Source organism: Hyperolius riggenbachi, chromosome 7, assembly GCF_040937935.1.
Source record: "Hyperolius riggenbachi isolate aHypRig1 chromosome 7, aHypRig1.pri, whole genome shotgun sequence".
Classification (NCBI taxonomy): Eukaryota; Metazoa; Chordata; class Amphibia; order Anura; family Hyperoliidae; genus Hyperolius; species Hyperolius riggenbachi.
The window spans coordinates 296,171,783-296,195,367 of NC_090652.1; the positions used below are offsets into that span (position 1 = coordinate 296,171,783).

General features: G+C 47.0%; 1 protein-coding gene across 3 annotated transcripts in view; it reads right to left on the reverse strand.

The window, feature by feature from the left end:
• Nucleotides 1-23,585, reverse strand: part of TTLL4 (tubulin tyrosine ligase like 4) — a 78,994-nt gene that overhangs the window by 18,912 nt on the left and 36,497 nt on the right. For all 3 annotated transcript variants that reach the window (XM_068246004.1, XM_068246006.1, XM_068246007.1), the window contains exons 5-13: nucleotides 19,048-19,169; nucleotides 16,649-16,759; nucleotides 16,431-16,507; nucleotides 13,441-13,635; nucleotides 9,661-9,743; nucleotides 7,530-7,658; nucleotides 5,376-5,498; nucleotides 3,494-3,592; nucleotides 436-570 (exon numbers count right to left, since the gene is read on the reverse strand). In XM_068246004.1, coding sequence (XP_068102105.1) covers nucleotides 436-570; nucleotides 3,494-3,592; nucleotides 5,376-5,498; nucleotides 7,530-7,658; nucleotides 9,661-9,743; nucleotides 13,441-13,635; nucleotides 16,431-16,507; nucleotides 16,649-16,759; nucleotides 19,048-19,169 — 1,074 coding nt within the window. The remainder of the gene's footprint in view (nucleotides 1-435; nucleotides 571-3,493; nucleotides 3,593-5,375; nucleotides 5,499-7,529; nucleotides 7,659-9,660; nucleotides 9,744-13,440; nucleotides 13,636-16,430; nucleotides 16,508-16,648; nucleotides 16,760-19,047; nucleotides 19,170-23,585) is intronic.

A 23,585-nucleotide genomic window follows, 5' to 3' on the forward strand; every position in this document is an offset into this window, starting at 1 on the left:
TTCTAGAACCTCATGTTACCTGGGGGAGAGGGTCACTTCTAGAACCTCATGTTACCTGGGGGAGAGGGTCACTTCTAGAACCTCATGTTACCTGGGGGAGAGGGTCACTTCTAGAACCTCACGTTACCTGGGGGAGAGGGTCACTTCTAGAACCTCACGTTACCTGGGGGTGATATTTATAGAACCTCATGTTACCTGGGGGAGAGGGTCACTTCTAGAACCTCACGTTACCTGGGGGAGAGGGTCACTTCTAGACCCTCACGTTACCTGGGGGTGATATTTATAGAACCTCATGTTACCTGGGGGAGAGGGTCACTTCTAGACCCTCACGTTACCTGGGGGTGATATTTATAGAACCTCATGTTACCTGGGGGAGAGGGTCACTTCTAGAACCTCACGTTACCTGGGGGAGATCTTTATAGAACCACACATTACCTGGGGGAAATATTCACTTCTAGAACCCAGGGCTTCAGGTTTTCATCCAGCATGATGTCAAAGCCGAACAGTTCGTGGCAGCTGCGGGGATTCTGGATGTACATTTTCACCAGGCTGTTCACATAGGGCTCCGACCTGAGGAGAGACGCACATTCCATTATAGGTCACAGATTAGCAACTGGAGACTAGCATGCAAAACCTGACTGCACATAACACGCCGCAAGGCTAAAGTCACAGCTCAGGAACCTTTTCCCAAAATGCATTTACTAGCAAAGTATTTATCTTTTACCACATGTAGCTTCTTAAAGGGATAATGTAGGGAGGTCAGGGGAAAAGGAGTTGAACTTACCCGGGGCTTCTAACGGTCCCCCGCAGACATCCTGTGCCCGCGCAGCCACTCACCGATGCTCCGGCCCCGCCTCCGGTTCACTTCTGGAATTTCAGACTTTAAAGTCTGAAAACCACTGCGCCTGCATTGCAGTGTCCTTGATCCCGCTGATGTCATCAAGAGCGCACAGCGCAGGCCCAGTATGGTCTGTGTCTGCGCAGTACACTCCTGGTGACATCAGCGGGAGCGAGGACACGGGCGTGCAGGCGCAGTGGTTTTCTGACTTTAAAGTCAGAAATTCCAGAAGTGAACTGGAGGCGGGGCCGGAGCATCGGTGAGTGGCTGTGCCAACACAGGATGTCTGCGGGGGACCATTAGAAGCCCCGGGTAAGTTCAGCTCATTTTCCCCCGACCCCCCTACAGTATCCCTTTAAGAAATGTTTCTCCATTAGATCTCAGCCCACAGCAACAACAAGCAGGGGAGATGGGAAGCCATGACTCTCCACAGACTGACAGCTTAAGGGCCAGTTCACATGGACGCTTGGCAGCGTTTACCGCTAAGCGTCCAGGACTCGTCGGCTAAACTTTCCCATTCAAGTGAATAGGATCGTTTGCACAATCGACAATAACCGTACAATGTTAAACGCGGCATTCTGACCCCGACTTTCCCCGTCGTTTCAACTGGCCCTAGAAGTCGCATGCGGCTTCTAGGGTCGCCTAACCACCGCGTCTTTATGTCCCCTTGCGGGGACAAGGGACACCGATGATTACCGCCCCCCCCCCCCCCCCCCCCCCCCCCCGAGACGTCACAGGACGTGGTGGCTTCCGGACGCCAGAAGCCGCCTGCCATCCATGTGAACCGGCCCTAAAGGACACCAGAAGTGAGAGGTATATGGAAGCTGCCATATTTATTTCCTTTTAAACAATACCAGTTGCCAGGCCCTCCTGCTGATTCTCTGCCTTTAATACTTTTAGCCATAGACCCTGAACAAGCATGCAGCAGATCAGGTGTTTGACATTCTTATCAGAAATGACAAGATTGGCTGCATGCTTGTTTCTGGTGTGATTCAGACATTACTGCAGCAAAATAGATCAGAAGGGCTGCCAGGCAACTGGTATTGCTTAGAAGGAAATACATATGGCAGCCTCCATATATACTTCTTGCTTCAGTCATCCTTAAAAGCACACCTGAAGTAAGGAAACTCTTCAGGTTTTATACTTACCTAGGCTCTGGATGAGTCATCCTGTGCTGCCCAGCATTCCTGCGATGTGCCCGGTTACACATTCCAGATCTGCTAGCACTCGGGTAGTTTTCAGGCAGCCTTCAGGATTACATATTCCAGTACTTCCCCAAGAGGAGCACATCCGTGCGGAGCTCGTGCACGCTCAGTTTGGAGGAGTTGGTCTTCAGAAGTACTCCTGCAAGTATTTAGGAAGGCTGTCCGAAGACTATCGAAGCACTAGCTGATCAGGAATATACATTTTTTTTTTATAAATAATTTATTGAAATTATCACACAAACTTCACAAGTTACCAGGTAAACAGTAAGTAGAACATGACCTGCATCTTTCAAAGAACACTGACAGAACAGGTGGCTAATCTAGACCAGAAATGGCACAGAAACGACTGGCAGCACGGAGGACCGGGAAGGCTCATAGTACCCATAGTCTTCCCTTTTCAGTAAGTATCAGAATTTGAAGGGAGTCTAGGCCCCGTTCACACTTGCGTTTTGGCAAGTATAACCGGACCGGATCCTGATCGGATCAGGACCTGATCCTGATCAGAACCGTACGGTTCCGATCCGGATCCGGTCTGTTTGTATCAGGCATGCATTAGGCTGCCATCCGGATCCGTGGGCAAAAAAAATAGTGAAATTTAAATTAAAAAAAATGTTGGGGTCAGCAGAAGGTGCACCTGTAGAATCAGGTTTCTCTGCTGTAGGCCTCACCTCCACCTCCGACATTCTGCCAAACAGCTCCAGCACGTCTGTCACTGCTGCTCCACTCCAGACATGCTTGGCCCATGTGTTCCCATCTGAAATGGCCGCTTGGATACGCATAGGAAGTGGGGTAGAATGTCAGGTGTTTGTAGGCAGTGTGTTCTGTGCCTTCCGTTCCCCATTGGTTTCTGTGTTCCCGGATGGTGCTGTCAGGCTCAGGTCCGGCTCCGGTCCGGGTGCGTGGGCCGGAGATCCGGACCCAAAAAATAGCGCATGTTGGAAAAGTGTCCGGAGTCCGGATCCGGTCCGGCTCCGTACTGTACGGAACGGACACGTGTGAACGTCCGCATAGACACTGCATTGCTATGCGGAACGTACGTTCCGTTTGTACAGTATACGGTCCGGATCAGATCAGGAAAATCCGGACAGGGAACGCTAATGTGAACCGGGCCTTAACTTGAAGTGAACCGAGGGTGGGATTTAATAAACACTAAAAAGAGAGAAGCTTCTGGTTCCTGCAGATGCTTTTCATTTCCACCTGTCCCTGCAAGAGTTACACGGCTGCGCTCCACTTCACGCATGTGCGCAAGTCGTACTGCGAGAGCATGGCCGCATCTGGGTAGTAAACTGAAGCCGCTACAGGGTACTGCATTTTCCCATAAACATCTAATGTGCAGCCATAGATTTTAGGACAAGAAAAGCAGCCTATTAACAGATGTTGATATAAAGGGAAGGAGAACTATTTAGAGAAATGAAGAGGGAAGAGATCAGCTCAGCTTCATGGGACTCACGCAATTATCGTCTTTATCACCATCTCTTTGATCTTCTCCCAGATCTTGTCACTACAGAGACCTTTCTGGTTGAGGTAGGTCCACAATGCCTTGAGAGCCCTGTAAAGAGAGGGAGGCGTCTGTTAAGAGGGTGTGGAGCTCAAACTCCTCCCAGACCTAAAGGGTGGAAGCACAATAAAAAAAAAAAAACACACACACACACACTGGACTACAGCAGCGGTCCCCAATCTCCAGCCCTCTCAAGGTTTGAATTAGTTCAGTGTGCAGCATGCATCACCAGGTGGCGCTGTCCTCCTTACACAGCAGTCTGCTGTGTGGCTGTCTCTTTATAGCGCTTGATGCTGACATGCAGCGGGAGCCATAGGAAGTAGCTGCAGCACTCAGCTGTGTAGGGAGAGTGATGCTTGCTGCATGTTGATCTACTTCAATGAGATAGTAAGAAGCCCATGGACTGGTGAGCCAGCAGCATACACACCTATTCTCACTCCAGCCTTCCCTAATGCAACTAACACTAATTACCTCTTTCTGATGCCGATACTAACCTCTTGTGCCCAGCCTAACTAACCTGTAACACAACCTGTAAGAAGTCAGAGGCCCCCCCATCCAACAACCTCCCCAGTCCACAAAAGCTAGACTGAAAAGCCAAAAAGCCTGGGAATCCCTGGACTTACAAGGTTGAGGGATTTCCTCATTTTACAGAGATAAAACAACTATTTTTGTAGTGTGACAAAGAAAACCAAAGCCCTTCTACTGAAATACTATGCCAAGTACAATAATGGCTTCCAAAAACAAATTTCAATACATCGATCTCTTCATTAGAAAAAGGTTACCATCATAATGCCTCACTTCCGGGTACTGAGTAAATATGCAAATCAACTGCCCCTCTACAAAAAGCCTAGTGGTTGTGGTTCTCTATGACATCACCGGGTACTCTGAAACCACTGTCCCCTATTTTGGTAATGCAAGAAGAAGTGGGTGTTACAAATGGGGTAACTTATTTCACATCTATAGAAAAAAGATTATGAGCAGTAACAGGAAAATCTGCAGCTCTAGGGTCCCCGATTCAAATCTAGACTAGATCACTATCTGCATGGAGCATGCACAGCCTCCCTGTGTTTGTGTGGGTTTCCTCTAGGTATCACCATTTTCCTCCCATATCCCAAGAACAGCTACAAACCGGTTTATATCATTTAACAGCACATTTTGTCCCTCTAGGCCAGGAGCAGGCAAACTTTTGGAACCAATCCACTGGTCTTGAGACAGCTAGGGGCCAAACTAGCAAAATAAAAAAATATTTTTTTTTAAAATACTCTTCGGTACAGTATGCCCATTATAGTTTTGCCGAATAAAACATTTCTATGGGAAATGAACCCTATTCCATGTGTGCCGGCAAAATGTTCCCTTCAGTGTTCATTGGCTGCTGCTAGAATAGGTGGCATCTGCTAATGATTGGCTGCTGCTGGCATAAGTGGCTATCCTTTGCTCAAGTCCAGGTTGATGTATCTGTTCTTCCTCCACCTCCACTGGGACTTCTGCAGCAATTGTCCCCTAGAAATCACTATAGGACTTCAAAAAACGGCTGACATTTTCCAGTGTCAGCAGCCAAACCATTGTGGTTCTATACTAATTTCTATAAAACTGCAGGAGAGCAAAGGCAGATCGATGACACAGGTTGGCCCTAAACATTGGTGCATGCAGCGCTACAGCAATGGCCTGCTTGCAATGAAAAGCTCACAGGAGCTTTGGGGGCCACTGGAAAAGGCTTGGTGGGCTGCATTTAGCCCTCGGGCCAGACTTTGGACACCCCTGCTCTAGGCCAACTGCCTTGCGACCACCCCTCCTGTATGTATGCATGCAAGTATGTATGCAAGTATCCTTGTACCATTTGTGTCCCTGACAGGCCGTCTCATCTGCGTTGGCCTTGTAGTCGGCATTCTTCTTATTCACACTGTAGTTTGTCAGATGCATGAATTTATTGCTCAGACTTTTCATGGAAGATGAATACCTGAAAAAGAAGTAATGGATGAGGACTGAGTCCAGCTAACTTAAAAACTTTTTTTTATAAAAAAAATATCTACATGACAGGTCCCCATAAAGTAAACATGTAACAAAAAAACCAAAACAAAAAAACACTAGAACCCGAGGTGGGGCAGTAAATTAAGAAAATATTAATTCTACCAGATCCAGGGGGCTGGGCCCATCAGGTAGCCGCCACCTCCACTGCTCCTGTGCCCTGCAGTACTTCAGTTTCATGACCCCTGGGGTCACAATGCAGGAAGAGCTGCACTCACAAAGCAGCGTGCGGGGGAGCGGCAGGGGGCGTGGGGAGAGAGCTACCCAATGGCAGGAACACCCCTAGTAGGCGTTTAAGCAGGCAATAACTCTCTCCCTTACCCTCCAGAAAAGCGAAAATCATTGTCGCCAATTTTGGGGGGCTATAGAGAGCAGCACGGGCTTGGACTGAGAGGTATGTCCTGCAGCAGGGTACATGCCTCTGTGTCCCATCTAATCCCCCGCCACACACCTCGGGTACGCTTTTAAATCAGTAGGGGGAATACTCCAGATGCACCAGAGGCTTCCCTGTTCCTCTGCTGTCAGCCAGGACCTCTTCATCGCCTTGTGCAGTAACAGAGCTGCTTGTGCAGAGAAAAAAGCAGTGTTTGAGTGGCTGCATACTACTACGCAGGCCGTGTTATGTACATGGAGAGGAATGTGGGTGTGTTCAATCTGACTTTAACCTACTTAGCGGTATGCCCAACACTGTGTCGGGCATACCGCTTCCTTCAATTACAAGTCCCCCACAAGGATTTTAAAAGAGGTTATGGCCCCACAAGCTGTAGCTAGCACTAGGCTAGCTAGTCCAAGTGCCCAGCACCCTCCGATCCCCCAATCCAGCCACTTAATACATTACCCCCCCTGGCTCCAGCGATCGGCGCAGCCCTTCTGCACAGCTCCGGGCTCTCTATGGGGAGGATCGGGTCTGCACATGACGTCATGTGTGATCCTCCCCATATTGAAGACTGGAGCTGTCAGGGGAGGCTGCGCCGATCGCTGGATCCAGGGGGGAAAAGTATAATCGGGGAATCGGCGGCGATCAGAGGGTACCAGCTGCTTATGCTAGCCAGCCTAGTGCTAGCTACAGCTTGTGGGGGCAAGAAAGCTTTTAGAATATCCAGGGGCACTCTAGCGGCGCAACGCTCAGGAGGTTAATGTTGAAGATAGTTAAGCACAGCACAGGAGGGGTTTAGAAACAGAGGAAGCCACTAGACCATTCAAGAGGGTTCCCACCACTGAGGTTACCCCCCACCCCATCGTTTACCCATAAGGATCCACCTACTGCTCTCCAGGGAGTCAGCTCCCATCATGCAGTGTGTAGCACTAGTGTACTAAATTAAGCTACCATCATTACTGGTGTCACATGTTTTGCAGTTTGGACCAGATAACAGTTGAGACATTAAGACTCGGATCCCACTTGCGCCAGACCATGTGCGGCCAGGAGGAGCAGACAGTGTAGGTTCCGCCCTGGTGGTCCGGCTGTAGCCTGGGGCAGATGGGTTACCTCCATAGGCTATATGGGGAAACGCATAAGCCTGCCCGAGATTATCGCGGACTGCACAGAAGGGCGGCCTGCTTACCACAACGGATCTCAGATCAGCTGCAGAGTGACAAGTGTGAACAGCTACCATTTATAAAATAGGAGCCGTTCACTGTCAGTTTAACAAGGAGCAGAGAATAGACAAAGAAAATGTCCGCTCTCTGCTCAAGTGGGAACAAGACAACTATTAAAAATGTGGGAGTTCCCAGAGTCTAACACCAATGATGCCCCACAGCTCAGGAGGAGAGAGAGGTGGGCTGACATTTTAGTTTCCTACAGCTGAGCAGTTGTAGTAAGAGATGCACACATTATACAGTGTATAGCAGGGCTCTTCTGACAGAGTTTGGGACATTTAAGCTGCTCACAAGCATGGTGGTTTATTGTGTGAGGATTGATAGTTGACCTGTAACCCGACAAGCTGAAGAGGAGGAAGAAACTTACTTGCAGCTGGCAAATCGTACCAGACCATCGGTAAACAGGTACACTCGGAGGGGGTCGTATGAAGTGACGTAAACATAAATCCTCAGGTCAAACTTGCTGCCACTGATGAGGTAGGGTTTGTGCAGGTACCTGGACCAAGGCAGAATAGTGTGAGCAGCTTGACATATCCACACATGCAATCTGGCTGCAATTCCACAGTCAGATGTTCTGAAGAGCTCAGGCAGGGCTGAATTGGGATTTTGTACGACAATTGTCAGAATGCCAAAGTCTGACCAGTGCCTCTAGACAGCAGAGACAGACGGAAGTATTCAAAGATCTAGGGTCCTTTTACACTAATCACGCTGTATGATAAGATCACAAACCCGACAGTGGTGAAGAGACAGATGCGAAGCATACAGTACACTGGTAGTATGCTTCACTGCCACTGTAAATGCACACGTTCTCCATGCAGTGCGTTATTTTGATAGAACCCACCTCACCCAATGTCAATGTACCATTGAACTATAACAGTGTTGTGTTGGAGTGCGATTATATTGTCCACTGGAACAGAACGCAATGCGAAAGGACACAAACACGCTAACTTCAGTAGCCAATAGCAACACTGGGTTAAACAATCTATTCAGGTAGGTGGAGGATTCTCAGGATTTCTTATTGGTTGCTACACGTGACAAGATTTTTTTCTATTATTGATATAAACTGAATTCTCTTCAAAGTGCTTCAGAGTTCAATCACCAGACGTTTAAGAAGAGGGAAAACCGCTCTGGATCCCATAGAGAGCTTCCCAGGCCTCTCTGGATCCCCCTCGTTCCACCTCCAGGCACCCTGTTCCAGCATCTGACTGTCGAAGAAGCCTTCAGGTCTCCTTGGAAGGCTACGGAAGTCCTCAGGACCCCGAGTACTTCCGAAGACGTGCAGCTCTGTACTGCGGACTTGAAGACACGGAGACACACAGACGGCAGGAAATGTGAACAGGGGCCTGGCAGTGGAACAAGGGGAAGCAGAGAGGAACAGGAAGGCTCTAAAGGATACAGAGCCATTCTCTTTTTAGGCAAGTATGCAACTTTAAAGAGAAACCATCAGTAGCTGATCCCACTTTCCCATGAGAAATCTTTTCCTTTTCACAAGCGGATCATCAGGGGGCTCTGTATGACTGATATTGTGGTGAAACCCCTCACACAGTGTGATGTCAGGACCATGGTTCTGACATCACACTGTGGGAGCCTTGTTGTATTGCGGGAAACAGCTGTTTACAACTGCCAAAAAAAGCAAGCAGCATCTCCTTCCAGTGACATCACCTGCCAGCAGTAAAAATGTCACCATGTGATAAATGTCTGAATGTAAATCAGGGAGAGGAAAGATTTTACAATGGGCAAACACTGACTAAATCCTTTATACATAATTATTGTAAAAATTAAGCACTTTTTTTATTACATTATTTTCACTGGAGTTCCTGTTTAAGCCTGGTGGTTACAGGTACCCTTTAAACTGCACGTTTATCTCCTAACTGCCCACCTCATCCACATTTAACTGTATGTGGGATGATCTCATGCAAATCACTGGGCTGGCTTTGCTGTCTGTACTGGAGTATTTTTTCTTCTTTATAGCGCCAACATGTTCTGCAGCGCTGTACATAGTACAAGACAAATAGTGGGAAGCATGTATACATATACAATCAGGACATCCAGAAATACAAATACATACATAGTTGGATTTGCTTTGAGATATAACCAATACTGGTGCATGTTCATATGATAAGCAGAAACACTAGAAGGTAGTCCCTGCCCTTGCAAGCTTACAATCTAGAGGAGCATGCAGACTTGTAAGTCTCAGAAATTAAAATTAAACAATTGTAGGACCACAACCTGCTCACAGAAAACTACTCAGCAATAGGTGGCTCTAAGTCTGTATGGGCGGCTGCAGGCAAGCACAGCTACAAGGAGTTTTCTTCAACATTAAAAATGTTGCCTCTAATACTTAGAATATGCACTTTCCAACGTAACTGCTTACAAAATCTACCTTTTGAGTTTTGGATCAAGCTGGGCCTTAATTTTAGCAGAACAGTTAGCGCCCAATAATCTTCAGTTAACATGTAAATCTGCATCGGGATCTGGCTCCGCCTTGCCTCGCTTACCTCTGCACCAGCAATGGTCTCTTCTTAGGAAGCTGGCTCCACTTGTGTATGACCTGGATCCCCAATCCTCTGGCTGATGCTGGCTGGGGACACAAAGCACCAATTGCAATAAGGAATCACCAACTGGATGACATGCAATTTCAAAAAAAATAAAAGCAAAGTGTGTGCATGTCCTAAACTTGCCTTAAAGAGACTCCGTAACAAAAATTTCATCCTGTTTTTTATCATCCTACAAGTTCCAAAAGCTATTCTAATGTGTTCTGGCTTACTGCAGCACGTTCTACTATCACCATCTCTGTAATAAATCAACTTATCTCTCTCTTGTCAGACTTGTCAGCCTGTGTCTGGAAGGCTGCCAAGTTCTTCAGTGTTGTGGTTCTGTGATGCATCTCCCCCCTCCAGGCCCCTCTCTGCACACTGCCTGTGTATTATTTAGATTAGGACAGCTTCTCTCTTCTCTCTTATCTTTTACAAGCTGGATAAATACTCCTCTGAGCTGGCTGGGCTTTCACATACTGAGGAATTACATACAGGCAGAGCGGTCTGCACTCTGCAGGAAGAAACAGCCTGACACTTCAGTGGAAGATAGCTTCAGGGGGAAAGAAACACACAAATGATCTCTTGAGATTCAAAAGGAAGGCTGTATACAGCCTGCTTGTGTATGGATGTATTTTCTATGTGTGGACATACTGTACATCAACCTACTTCCTGTTTTGGTGGCCATTTTGTTTGTCTATAAACAAACTTTTTAAAACTGTTTTTAACCACTTTTAATGCGGCGAGGAGCGGCGAAATTGTGACAGAGGTTAATAGGAGATGTCCCCTAACGCACTGGTATGTTTACTTTTGTGCGATTTTAACAATACAGATTCTCTTTAAAGAGAAACTCCGACCAAGAACTGAACTTTATCCCAATCAATAGCTGATACCCCCTTTTACATGAGAAATCTATTGCTTTTCACAAACAGACCATCAGGGGGCACTGTATGACTGATATTGTGGTGAAACCCCTCCCACAAGAAGCTCTGAGGACCGAGGTACTCTTGGCAATTTGGCAGTTTCCTGCCTGTGAACCTTGTTAGGGCTGTTTCAGACGGACGTTCGGAGGCGTCACGGCGACGAAGCGTTCGGGCTTTCAGCAGCGTTCGCGTTGCGTTCGGATGCGGTCGCGTTTTCCCCCCTAGGGGGACATTACCCGCCGCGGTTAACCGCCCCTGGAAGCTACATGTAGCTTCCAGGGGCTCCTAGGACCGCCAGGGAAAAATCGGGACCCGAACGCCACGTTTGTGTAAACGCGCATGAAAGCTTGGTACAAACGCTCCCATTCACTTGAATGGGAGCGTTTAAAACTAAGCTCCGAACGCTGGCGGTAAACGCTCCGCAAGCGTCCGTCTGAACCAGCCCTGACATTGTGGGAAATAGCTGTTTACAGCTGTCTCCAACTGCCAAAACTGCTAGCAGCAGCTACATAACCTGCCCACAGTAAAAATGTCACCATGTAATAAATGGCAGAATGTAAATCAGGGAGAGGAAAGATTTTACAATGAGCAAACACTGACTAAATCATTTATACATAATTATTGTAAAAATGAAGTACTTTTTTTATTACATTATTTTCACTGGAGTTACTCTTTAAAGAAAACCTGAACTGAAAATTAAAAGTCAAAATAAGCATACACAAGTCATACTTACCTTCCATGTAGTCTACTCCTCAGTGTCTTTCTCCTGTCCCGCGTCCCGTTTGTTCACTGTGATCAAGGGAATTTTCCGTCCTCCATTTTGAAAATGGCCATTACCCATAACAGCTTTCTGGTCAGCACACAGTTAAACTGTAACATCGCCCACTTGAGCCATAGGGAAACATGGACATTACCTGGTACATCAGTTTTCCTCTCAGCTATAACTGACAGCAACTGATATTTTCTGACAGCAACTGATATATTTCAGATCTGACAAAATATTGTCAGAACTGGAAGCGATTATTGTCAGAAGAAAATGGTGAGCTTCTGAGAGGAACTGATGGCGAGGTAACTATGTAATGTTCATTTGAAGTTACCTCGTGTGTTTTTTTTCAATATTTTTACTCAGTACAGGTTCTCTTGAAGGAGGACTCCAGAAGCGAGGTATATGGAGGCTGCCACATTTATCTCCCAAAAAGAAGCAGCTGGGAGCCGTAATCCCAAGTCTGGCTCGGGCTCACAGCGAGGTTTTGTACAAGACAAAACATTTATATCGCGCTTTTCTCCTGGCGGACTCAAAGCGCCAGAGCAGCAGCCACTAGGGCACGCTCTATAGGCAGTAGCAGTGTTAGGGAGACTTGCCAAAGGTCTCCTACTGAATTAGGTGCTGGCTTACTGAACAGGCAGAGACTAGATTTGAACCCTGGTCTCCTGTGTCAGAGGCAGAGCCCTTAACCATTACACCATCCAGCCAAGCTTGTACAAGGAAGCAGCGTGCGTGCAACTCACCACCCCCAGTATCCAGACGCTTGCAGCACATCCAGTCCTCAGAGGCTCTTGATCCCTCAGGTGAAATTGCCATTTGTCACATGACTACAGACGGTGAGCTCAAGTGCCACCTGGAGGACAGGATGGAGAATTGCAGCGCTGGATCCTGGGGTGGTGAGTGACGTGCAGGGGCTGCTGCAGATCTCTCTGCAGTATGATTTTGTTTCCCGCTTTTAGATCGTAAAACCAAGAATCATATCGCCGGGGAGGTTAAAAGGAAATCACCATGGCAGCCTCCATATCCCTCACTTCATAGTATGTGACTGTACTGAAGTCAAAGTAAGTCGTAGTTGCAGTAACTAAATTAATGCTGAGCAATATAAAATAAAATAATTTAAAAGACTACCAAGTACATAAAGAAGAGAAGAGTTGTCACCAGTAAAGAGTGTAATACAAAATTAATGACGGGGGTGGATTATGGTTCCGGCTGTTCCCAAGTGATGGACAAGTTCCTCTCAGTGGGTCTTCACTGACTGATAAGTAATAGTAGAAGTTGGCACATGGTACAAGTACATAGATAAAGTTGCATTAGGCTAACACATCGTTGAGATGACGTTTCAGGAAAAGCATCTTTCCTTTTAAGACGCAGCAGCCTAAATAAATGCCAAAAATAAATAAAAACCCCATGATCCTGAACCATATATCACAGTCTGAGTGAGGTTGTCCCTGATTGGCTGGAACTGCCATGGTTCAGTCTCCCACCAGGTCCACCGCTTCAGTGTTGCCACGCCCAGTAGAAAGTCAGCATCTTTTTAAGTAGTTGGCACAACACGGCTTTTGTCCTGCGATTGGCTGGACTTTGAAGACTTGCTATATATGGTTCAGGATATGTTTTTTTAGAGGCTACACAGACTTTAGAGGGAGGACGCTCCTCCCAAAACGTCACCTGTAAGATGTGCTAGCCGACCAACTTTTTATGTACTTGTACCATGTACTAACTTCGGATTAAGGAGCTTAAATTACTGACAACTGACGTTACTGCATTGTCTTTGGAGCTTAATTTGGCCTATCTCCGTGGGCAAGGAGGTTTGATCTTTAGCAAGTCATCTTCTATGGTGGGTGCAGCCTACACCTTGGTTGTTCCTGATCAGTAATAGCAGGAGCTCAGCTTGCTCTACGCTCCGCTCCAATATCTGGAGTGGCTGGAAAGTCACATGACCTGGTCACTGAAGACAGCCTCTGATTTCATCTTTATCAGAAGCTTGGGGTATATGCCAATCACCAACTTCATTTACACATCAGCCCTGTGAATAGAAAAGCCAGCTCCCCTTACCGGTTTGACAATCCACTTCTGTCGCGTCCCCCCCTCCTCCCAGGCTTTCCTCAGCAGCTTAATGTCCTGAGGAAGAACAAATGACTGAGGGAAAAAGTTGAACTCTTTCCGCCCAAAACGAGCCTGCATCTTGGACAGATTCCTCCACAGACGATCTTTGCGGCCGATCTGAAAAGATCCGGGGAAGTGATTCAGCTGCAGAACGGAGAGAGAGAGCCGTTAGCAAACACTCCAATCCTTTCACTGGAAAAAAATCAGAGCAGCACACTGCGCTTTACTCTAAATCCCACCTCAGCAGTGGATAAAGACAACCCTACAACTCCCACCTCTTATCCATTTAAGCCCACCATTATAATGTACCTAAACTCTTGCACAGAAGAAAATGAAAACACACAGAGAACTCCACCCTGTGTGTGTTTATAGAGAATACCATAGCTAATTCTCCCTTCTCAGCAAGTAATGAGCCAGTGTAATTAGAGCTGTGAGCTTTGTGGCAAGTTATGTTCAAATAAGTAAACACAGGATGTTAACTCTTTCTGTGCCCCCATGAAACCAGGAAGTAACCACACTTCGGATTTATTGTAGGAGCTCCAAAAGCTGTTAATGTTTTTCTTTATCCTCTTCCGGACCACAGGTTTTAACCCCCCCCCTTAAGACCAGGACATGTTGTGTGAAATAGGCCACTGCAGCTTTAAGGCCAAGCTGCAGGGCCGCACAACAGCACACAAGTGACTCCCCCCTCTTTCCCCCCCCACCAACAGAGTTCTCTGTTGGTGGGGTCTGATCACCCTCAGGTTTTTTTTTTGTTTTTTTTAAATAAATATTTACTGTGTGTTTAATGAAATTTTTTTTTTCTTCTAATGCAAGTTACCCTCTCTCCCTCCCTCCCCTGACTGCCTATCACAGAGATCGGCTGTGATAGGCTTCAGCCTATCACAGTGGATCGCTTCTGTGTCCCCCAGGGGGACAGCCGTGTCACACAGCTGTCCCCTGTACAGCGCTGTTGTAGATTGCAGCGCTGTACATGTTAGAAAGCAATTGCCGCTCGGAGACTGAAGGCGGAGCTCCACCCACCAAGCAGGAGATGCGTGCGCACCCTGCACACAATCTCCTGCAAAACAGAGCCCCAGGACTTTACGCCGATCGGCGTTAGACGGTCCTGGCGCTGCCACGCCCATCAGCGTTACGCGGTCGGCAAGAAGTTAAAGCAGACAAACTATAAACTTCCTCTCTGCTCTAAAACATAACAGCATAATAACCATTAAAAGAGGGGGGGAATCTGTTACAGCCGATACAAATACTGCATTAAATCTGCAGTGTCTACTTCCTGCTTTCATGGAAGCAGACTTAAAAAGAGACTCTGAAGCGAGAATAAATCTCGCTTCAGAGCTCATACTTAGCAGGGGCATGTGTGCCCCTGCTAAAACGCCGCTATCGCGCGGCTAAACGGGGGTCCATTCACACCCCCAAACCCACTCCCGCAAACCTTGGTCGTATAGTTGGTCGTAAATCTTCCCTTCCTGGAGGCAGGGCTAACGGCTGCAGCCCTGCCTCCAGTAGCGTCTATCAGACACGCATCGCCGCCTCTCCCCCGCCCCTCTCAGTGAAGGAAGACTGAGAGGGGCGGGGGAGAGGTGGAGGTACGCGTCTGATAGACGCGCGGGAGGCAGGGCTGCGGCGGTTAGCCCTGCCCCAATGCGGAAGCACTCCCCTGCTTTACGGAGGGGATTAGGGGGTGAAGGGACCCCCGTTAAGCCGCGGGATAGCGGCGGTTTAGCAGGGGCACTCATGCCCCTGCTATCTATGAGGTCTGAAGCGAGATTTATTCAGCATGTCATTTGTAACCATATTAACCACTTCAGGATTCTGCGTACGCATAAGTACGCCCCTGAACCCTGAAGCGGTTTCCATGGAAACGGTCACTCGTATGAGCGGCCGTTCCATGTCAGTTCACGGAGGGTGTCTCCGTGAACACCCTGCGAGCCGCCTATCGCGGCTCGCAGGGTAAAATGTAAACACACGGGGAAGATCTTCCCCGGTGTTTACATATATACGGCGCTGCTGCGCAGCAGCACCGTAACAGAGATCGGTGATCCCCGGCCTCTGATTGGCCGGGGAATCGCCGGCATCTGATAGGCAGAAGCCTATTCTATCAGGCACAGGACGGAATTCCATCCTGCGCCGCTCACAGGGGGAGGGAGGGAAGGGGAAGGAGGCCAGGAAGCGCTGCGGAGGGGGGCTTTGAAGAGCCCCCCCGCAAGCGCAAGCAGCCGGCGGCGAACAGACCCCCCCCCCCAGCAGGACATCCCCCTAGTGGGGAAAAAAAGGGGGGGGGGGTGGAGTCTGATCGCCCTGGCTGCTATCTGATCGGTGCTGCGGGCTGGAGAACCCACGCAGCTCCGATCAGCAAAACCACCCCCTGGTACAGAAGTGGTTAAAAATATTTGCTTCTTTCAAAAATTTTAAATATTTGCATCTACTTGATGTCACCTGCATGACAGTGCCTTGCAGCAGAGAAAAAAAAAAAAAAAAAAAGTTCAAGATGCAAATGATTGTGGTTTGGGTGAATTACGCATGAAAGCAGGACTAATTTGCATCTCATTAACTAGTTCTAAAAAGGAATAGAGCAAGTAGGATGCATCAAACAATTTCAATATTTAAAGGGAACCAGGTGAGAAGGATATGGAGGCTGCAATATTTATTTTTAATCAATGGCTATCCTGATCCTGTCTCCCAATACTTTTAGCCATAGACCCTGAACAAGCATGCAGCAGATCAGGAGCTCTGACTCAAGTCGGACTGGATTAGCCACATGCTTGTTCCAGGGTTTTGTCTCAGACACTACTGATGCCAGAAGATCAACAGGACAGCCAGGCAACTGGTATTGTTTCCAGCTTCCATCTCATTCTCTACCACAGGGTAGCATGAACAAGCTAAAAATTGATTAATAAATTCAGTTTTTATTTTTTACACACAGACATATCCTGTACCTTCTGGTGTTCCCGGAGGGTCTTGAAGGCTGTGGACTTCATGTGATGACCCCAACAACCCAACCAATCATTGGCTTCTACAAGGAAATGACATTTCAGAATTATGTAAAAGTTGCTACAAATTTCACACATAATAAAGCAGTGATGAACGCTTGAGACTGGCAATAGGGGGCGCACTGCGCTCCCTCTCTGAACAGACTGGGTGATCTGTCACTCACTTTTGGTGGCACGGAAGTGGGATCTGCCCACGGTTTGCTTCACTATATTTGGTGTCACAGTGCTCATCTTCCACTTCAGCAGCTTCCTCTGTGCCCAGGGCAGCAGCTCCACTACGACAAGACAGGCAGAGGAGGAGATTGCATTTCATTCCAACATACTGACATTTTTGCTTTCTAAATGAATTTATATAGAAAAATGTTTTTCAAAGAAAGGTTATCAAATTAAAAAGTAACACAAAAAAGCAATTATTTACAATATATTTAGTTTATATGGATCTTTCAAAGATGTATTTTGTATATGAAGGCATGTGCATGTTGTTATAGCCAGGTGGGTCCCAGTCACACCATCTAGCCTTGTAATTCCAGCAGTGGTTTGTTTCATGGAAAAAAATAAATCGCAGAGCAAGATGCGCGCTTGGAGAAAGGTAGACTGTATATAGATGCGTACGCACCTTTAAGAGATGTCTCCCGGTGGGGGTCGGGATGTAATCGCCCAGAGCCACATCGCTGGACCACACACACACACACACACACACACACACACACACACACACACACACACACACACACACACACACACACACACACACACACACACACACACACACACACACACACACACACACACACACACACACACACACACACACACACACACACACACACACACACACACACGTCAGCTGTGCAGCTGATGTTACGCTGTTGCTATGTAAAGGGAGGAACAATGAGTGGCATGTGCGTGACGTCACGCAGCGCGTACAATGGGATCGGCATCACTGGGGGTGAGTAGTTCTGCCAGGTGGATTGCTCCGGGGTTGGGTGCTGCTATACACATGCCCGATTATTGGCTAAGGGGGTCGTTATTGGCCCCCTCAGCCGACTTAAAGAGAAACCGTAACCAAGAATTGAACTTAATACCAAACAGTAGCCGATATCCCTTTTTACATGAGAATCTATTCCTTTTCTCAAACGGTTCAGTGGGGTCTGTGTGGCTGATATTGTGGTGAAACTTCCTGTCTGCATTGTGGGAAACAACAGCTGTTTTCAACTGCCAAAAAAAGCAAGCAGCAGCTACTTCCAGTGACATCACCTGCAAGCAGTAAAAATGTCACCATGTGATAAATGTCAGAATGTAAATCAGCGAGAGGAATTTTAAGATTTTACAATGGGCAAATGACTAAATTTATACATAATTATTGTAAAAATGAAGCACTTTTTTATTACATTAATTTTACTGGAGTTCCTCTACAAGTCAGGCGTCAGGCGTATTTATGGGCCTTAGAGTAAGCTAGACTGTATACCAGAGAAAGCTAGACTGTTCAGGTGCCCATACATCTAGTGATTTTGCAGCTGGAGTCCAGGCAGGAGACGTCGCCAGGCCGATTCCCGGACAGATTTATGCAGTGTATGGGCAAGCAATAGATCTCTCTGATCCAGGCTTTCTCAACCAGGGTTCCCTGGAACCCCAGGGTTCCTCGAGGACTGTGCAGGGGTTCCTTGGCGTTTTACCCCATTGTGGGGGAAGTGTAATAGAGCACACTATAATAGGTGGTACTGTAGCACTAAATTGGAGGGTCAAGAGACAGTATAATGAGTGGCAGTGTAATAGGAGATAGTGAAATTAGCAGCCTAACCTATTTAAAGACCACGCCTCCTGAAAAATAAATGCAGGGGTTCCTCGAGACCAAAAAATTGTTTGCAGGGGTTCTTTGAGATCCAAAAGTTATTTACAGGGTTCCTCCACGGTAAAAAGGTTGAGAAAGGCTGCATCAGATTTGGCCAGAGAAAGATCTGTCTCACGGCCGATCTGCCTATAAAGCCCTACATGTATGGACGCCTTTCTTCTGGTTTACTCTGCTAGCAAGGGAAGATTAGCAATATAGCCTTCCTGTGAGTCAATTTTTTTCACAGTAAATGTGAAAAAAAAAAATTCTCTGATCCATTTCATAACAGCAGAGGTGTCGGCTGGCTACATGAGTGTACAGTACACGGCTGGAGCCTGGAGATGGACAATACAGCTGAGCTATATGCATTATGCTATGGTGCATCTACTATCCAGACCTCGTGTTGAACTGTGTAGCCATCATTAGTCTCAGCCATTTTCTCTGCCTAGCACAGCACGCAGAGATAATTTAAACCAAGACAAGTGATAGCCTGCATACCCTTGCGGCATACATACCTGTTGCACGTTCAAAAGGGCCCGAATTGTAAAGCTGTTTTATCAGGGCTGAAACAAGCTGGCTGAGCAGTGAAGAATAAAACAGAACAGGGTAGGTGTTTTCTCTAATGTTCCCACTGATATATGGTGAATACAAGAGGGTGCTTAGTCTCTGGTTCCCTTTAAGAATACAAGTATATTACATATATAGCGAGATAACATGGTGTGCCAGTCTTACCCTTTTCACCCTGGATGCCAAAGTAGATGGTAGGAGGGAAGTTGGGGAACAGGTTGGGGGTTACAGCAGGCTTTGTGACAAAGTCCCCATCAGCAGTCTGCTCCATGCTGTCAGTGCATTGCCTACAAGAGAAAGTCCTGCATTTCAACTAGTCTGAAGAACACCACCAATTCAACAGTCTGTATGTCGAACTTATACCCATTATAAACTGTAAATACAGTGGGTTGAAAAAGTATTTGGCCCCCTTGAAGTTTTCCACATTTTGTCACATTACTGCCACAAACATGCAATATAATATTGGAATTCCACGTGAAAGACCAATACAAAGTGGTGTACATGTGAGAAGTGGGTCGAAAATCATACATCTTTCCAAAGATTTTAAAAAAAATAAATAACTGCAAAGTGGGGTGTGCGTAATTATTCGGCCCCCTGAGTCGATACTTTGTAGAACCACCTTTTGCTGCAATTACAGCTGCTAGTCTTTTAGGGTATGTCTCTACCAGCTTTGCCCATCTACAGACTGAAATCCTTGCCCATTCTTCTTTGCAAAACCGCTCCAGCTCAGTCAGATTAGATGGACAGCGTTTGTGAACAGCAGTTTTCAGATCTTGCCACAGATTCTCAATTGGATTTAGATCTGGACTTTGACTGGGCCATTCTAACACATAGATATGTTTTGTTTTAAACCATTCCATTGTTCCCCTGGCTTTATGTTTAGGGTCGTTGTCCTGCTGGAAGATGAACCTCCGCCCCAGTCTCAAATCTTTTGCAGACTCCAAGAGGTTTTCTTCCAAGATTGCCCTGTATTTGGCTCCATCCATCTTCCCATCAATTCTGACCAGCTTCCCTGTCCCTGCTGAAGAGAAGCACCCCCCGAGCATGATGCTGCCACCACCATATTTGACAGTGGGGATGGTGTGTTCAGAGTGATGTGCAGTGTTAGTTTTCCGCCACACACAGCGTTTTGCATTTTGGCCAAAAAGTTCCATTTTGGTCTCATCTGACCAGAGCACCTTCTTCCACATGGTTGCTGTGTCCCCCACATGGCTTATGGCAAACTGCAAACGGGACTTCTTATGCTTTCTGTTAACAATGGCTTTCTTCTTGCCACTCTTCCATAAAGGCCAACTTTGTACAGTGCATGACTAATAGTTGTCCTATAGACAGAGTCTCCCACCTGAGCTGTAGATCTCTGCAGCTCGTCCAGAGTCACCATGGACCTCTTGACTGCATTTCTGATCAGCGCTCTCCTTGTTCGGCCTGTGAGTTTAGGTGGACGGCCTTGTCTTGGTAGGTTTACAGTTGTGCCATACTCCTTCCATTTCTGAATGATCGCTTGAACAGTGCTCCGTAGGATGTTCAAGGCTTTGGAAATCTTTTTGTAGCCTAAGCCTGCTTCAAATTTCTCAATAACTTGATCCCTGACCTGTCTTGTGTGTTCTTTGGACTTCACGGTGTTACTCCCAATATTCTCTTAGACAACCTCTGAGGCCCTCACAGAGCAGCTGTATTTGTACTGACATTAGATTACACACAGGTGCACTCTAGTCATTAGCACTCATCAGGCAATGTCTATAGGCAACTGACTGCATTCAGATCAAAACGGGGCTGAATAATTATGCACACACCACTTTGCAGTTATTTGTAAAAAAAAAAATAATGTTTGGAATGATGTATGATTTTCGTTCCACTTCTCACGTGTACACCACTTTGTGTCGGTCTTTCATGTGGAATTCCAATAAAATTGATGCATGTTTGTGGCAGTAATATGACAAAATGTGGAAAACTTCAAGGGGGCTGAATACTTTTGCAACCCACTGTATTTAATGCTCAAACAGACTAGATCTTCCTCACCAAGGGCGGTTTTATACTGCAAAACGCCATCACAAAGCTCAGTGCCATTTTTCCTGAATGCAGGGATCACACGGAGAAAAAAAAAATGCAGCATATAGGATGTTGGCGATCAGGTAAAAATCAGATCAAACGGATATAAAGTGGTTCCTGCAATTTTCACTATTTTGCAGATGTCCTTGCGTTTTGCATGCAGTCAAAAATGGATCATAAAACAAAAAAATTGCATGTCGTAAAAAACATCCCTGACATGAATGTTGGGAGAGTGACAGAGGGTGCAGGTACCCCCACCCACTCTCTGCCTCTCTACAGATCTGCTGCTTAAAGTGTCCTAGAGACCACATAACAGAATGAATACTTGCCTGGTGCGTCTTCCAGCCCCATAATTATGTGCGGTTCCCTCTCCGTTCTGCTGCAGTCAGCCCGGGTAACTGGTTCAGTCTCTGTCTTCTGCGTATGAGAGGACCTCCCGCGCATGTGCAGAAGACCCCGACTGATGCGACTGAATAGCAGACCGCGGGAGGACACCGAGGGTCTCAGGTGTGCTTATGCGGCTGAAGGAAGCCCCAGGTAAGTAATCGATTCTTTCTATCTGGTTTACTTTAAGTAGCCGAGTATTTTTTCAATGGCTAACGACGAAGCTAAACAGTTTAAAGGATTGCTTCCGAATTCAGACCTGGACCTGTAAAACTATAAAATTTAAAATGTGCGTTTATACATATAAAATGCACTATACATTTTTCTCCACTGTTGCTGTCACTAGGAAGTAGCAATCTGACAGAACTGAAGATTTGGACTAATTTCATCTCATCTAGGGGATTCTCAAGGTTTTCTTTATTTTCGAAATCACTTACTGACTGGTAGTTGTGCAGCGCAACTAGCAAACTAGTGTGCAAGTGAGCAGGTTAGTAGGCCGGCTTCTTAAAAAGGGACCCTGAACAGTACCTAGGGAAGAAAAAAAAAAAATTGCCTTGGGCCTCCTCCAGCCCACTTTAGGCTGCAAGGTCCCCCAGAGTCCTCCTGGCTCTTGTCAGTGTCCCTCCGGCAGCGCCTGTTACCGGTGACACCCGGGCCGGGTGTCAGGTGACTTCCTGGATCTTCACACTCGTCATCACAGCGGCTGGCATGACAGGTCTGCGCATGCGTGGTTTTCTAACGCTAAACCGCAAATGCGCAGACCTGTCACGCCAGCCACCGTGATGACGACGAGCTTCAAGATCCAGGAAGAGTCGCCCGACACCCAGCAAATTGAGCCGCCGAAGGGACACGGACAGGAGCCAGGAGGACCTCGCAGCCGACGGTGGGCTGGAGGAGGCCCAAGGTAAGTGAAATTTTTATTCTAGGTACTGGTTCAGGGTCCCTTTAAACAGGGATGTGGAGTCGCTACAAATACCTTCCAACTCCGACTCCTCGGTATACGAAACCACCAACTCCGGGTTCCCAAAATGGCTCAGACTTCGACTCCACAGCCCTGCCTTTAAAAAATCGAGATCCTTTTTAGGAAGTGCTTTTGTAAAAAAATTAAAGGACACCTGAAATGAGAAGAATATGAAGGTTGCCATATTGATTTCCTTTTAAACACCACCAGTTACCTGGCTATCCTGCTGAACCTCTGTATCTAATACTTTCAGCCGCATACCCTGAACAAGCATGCAGCAGATTAGGGGTTTGACATGATTGTCAGATTTGACAAGATCATCGTATGCGTGTTTCTGGTGTGATTCAGCCACTACTGCAGCCAAATAGATCAGCAGGATTGCAAGGCAACTGGTATGGTTTAAAAGGAAATAAATATGGCAGCCTCCATATTCTTCTCATTAGTCATCCTTTAAAGTGTAACTGTCAGGTTTAAAAACAAAAATCAGTTCTTTATTTTTATCTGGTAAACAAGTAATGAGTATGCTAACCAGGCAATCCAAAAGAGGGAAAAAAATAAATCACAATTACTTTTCTTGTTGATAAATGATCATTCCCCAGTTTACCTGACTATTTGGTACACACAAAATTTGGTACGCAAAAAAGGAAGTTGCAGGGCATGCTGGGTTGTACTTTGCTTCTCTGCTTCCCCTCAGACTTAAAGAGACTCTGAAGCGAGAATAAAACTCTTTCCCTTATATTCAGCAGCACGTTTGCTCCTGCTAAAACGCCGATATCCTGCAGCAGAACGGGGGTCCTTTACCCCCCCAAATCCCCCCCTGCAAAATCCACGACCAACTTGGTCGTAGATTTTGCTGCTCATGGAGGCAGAGCTATGAGCTGTAGCTCTGCCCCATGCGCGTCCATCAGCCTCTCCCCGCGCCTCTCAGTGAAGGAAGACAGAGGGGCGGGGAGAGGCGGCGATCAGCGCTGATAGACGCGCTGAGAGGCAGGGCTGCGGCCGTTAGCTCTGCCTCAAGCAGGAAGCGCTCCCCATACAGCACGGAGGGGATTTGGGGAGTAAAGGACCCCCGGTTCTGCCGCGGGATAGCGGCGTTTTAAATGTAAGGGAAGAAGCGAGTTTTATTCTTGCTTCAGACTCTTAGGGCTCGTTTCCACTATCGTGAATCCGCATGCGTCCAACGCATGCAGATTCGCACATGGTATGCAAGTGGATGGGCCTGTTTCCACTGTTGCGTTGGTGATGTGCGTTTTTTTCAGCGGTAAAAAACGCACAAAAGAGCCAACGAATTCGCCTGCGAGTGGAATGC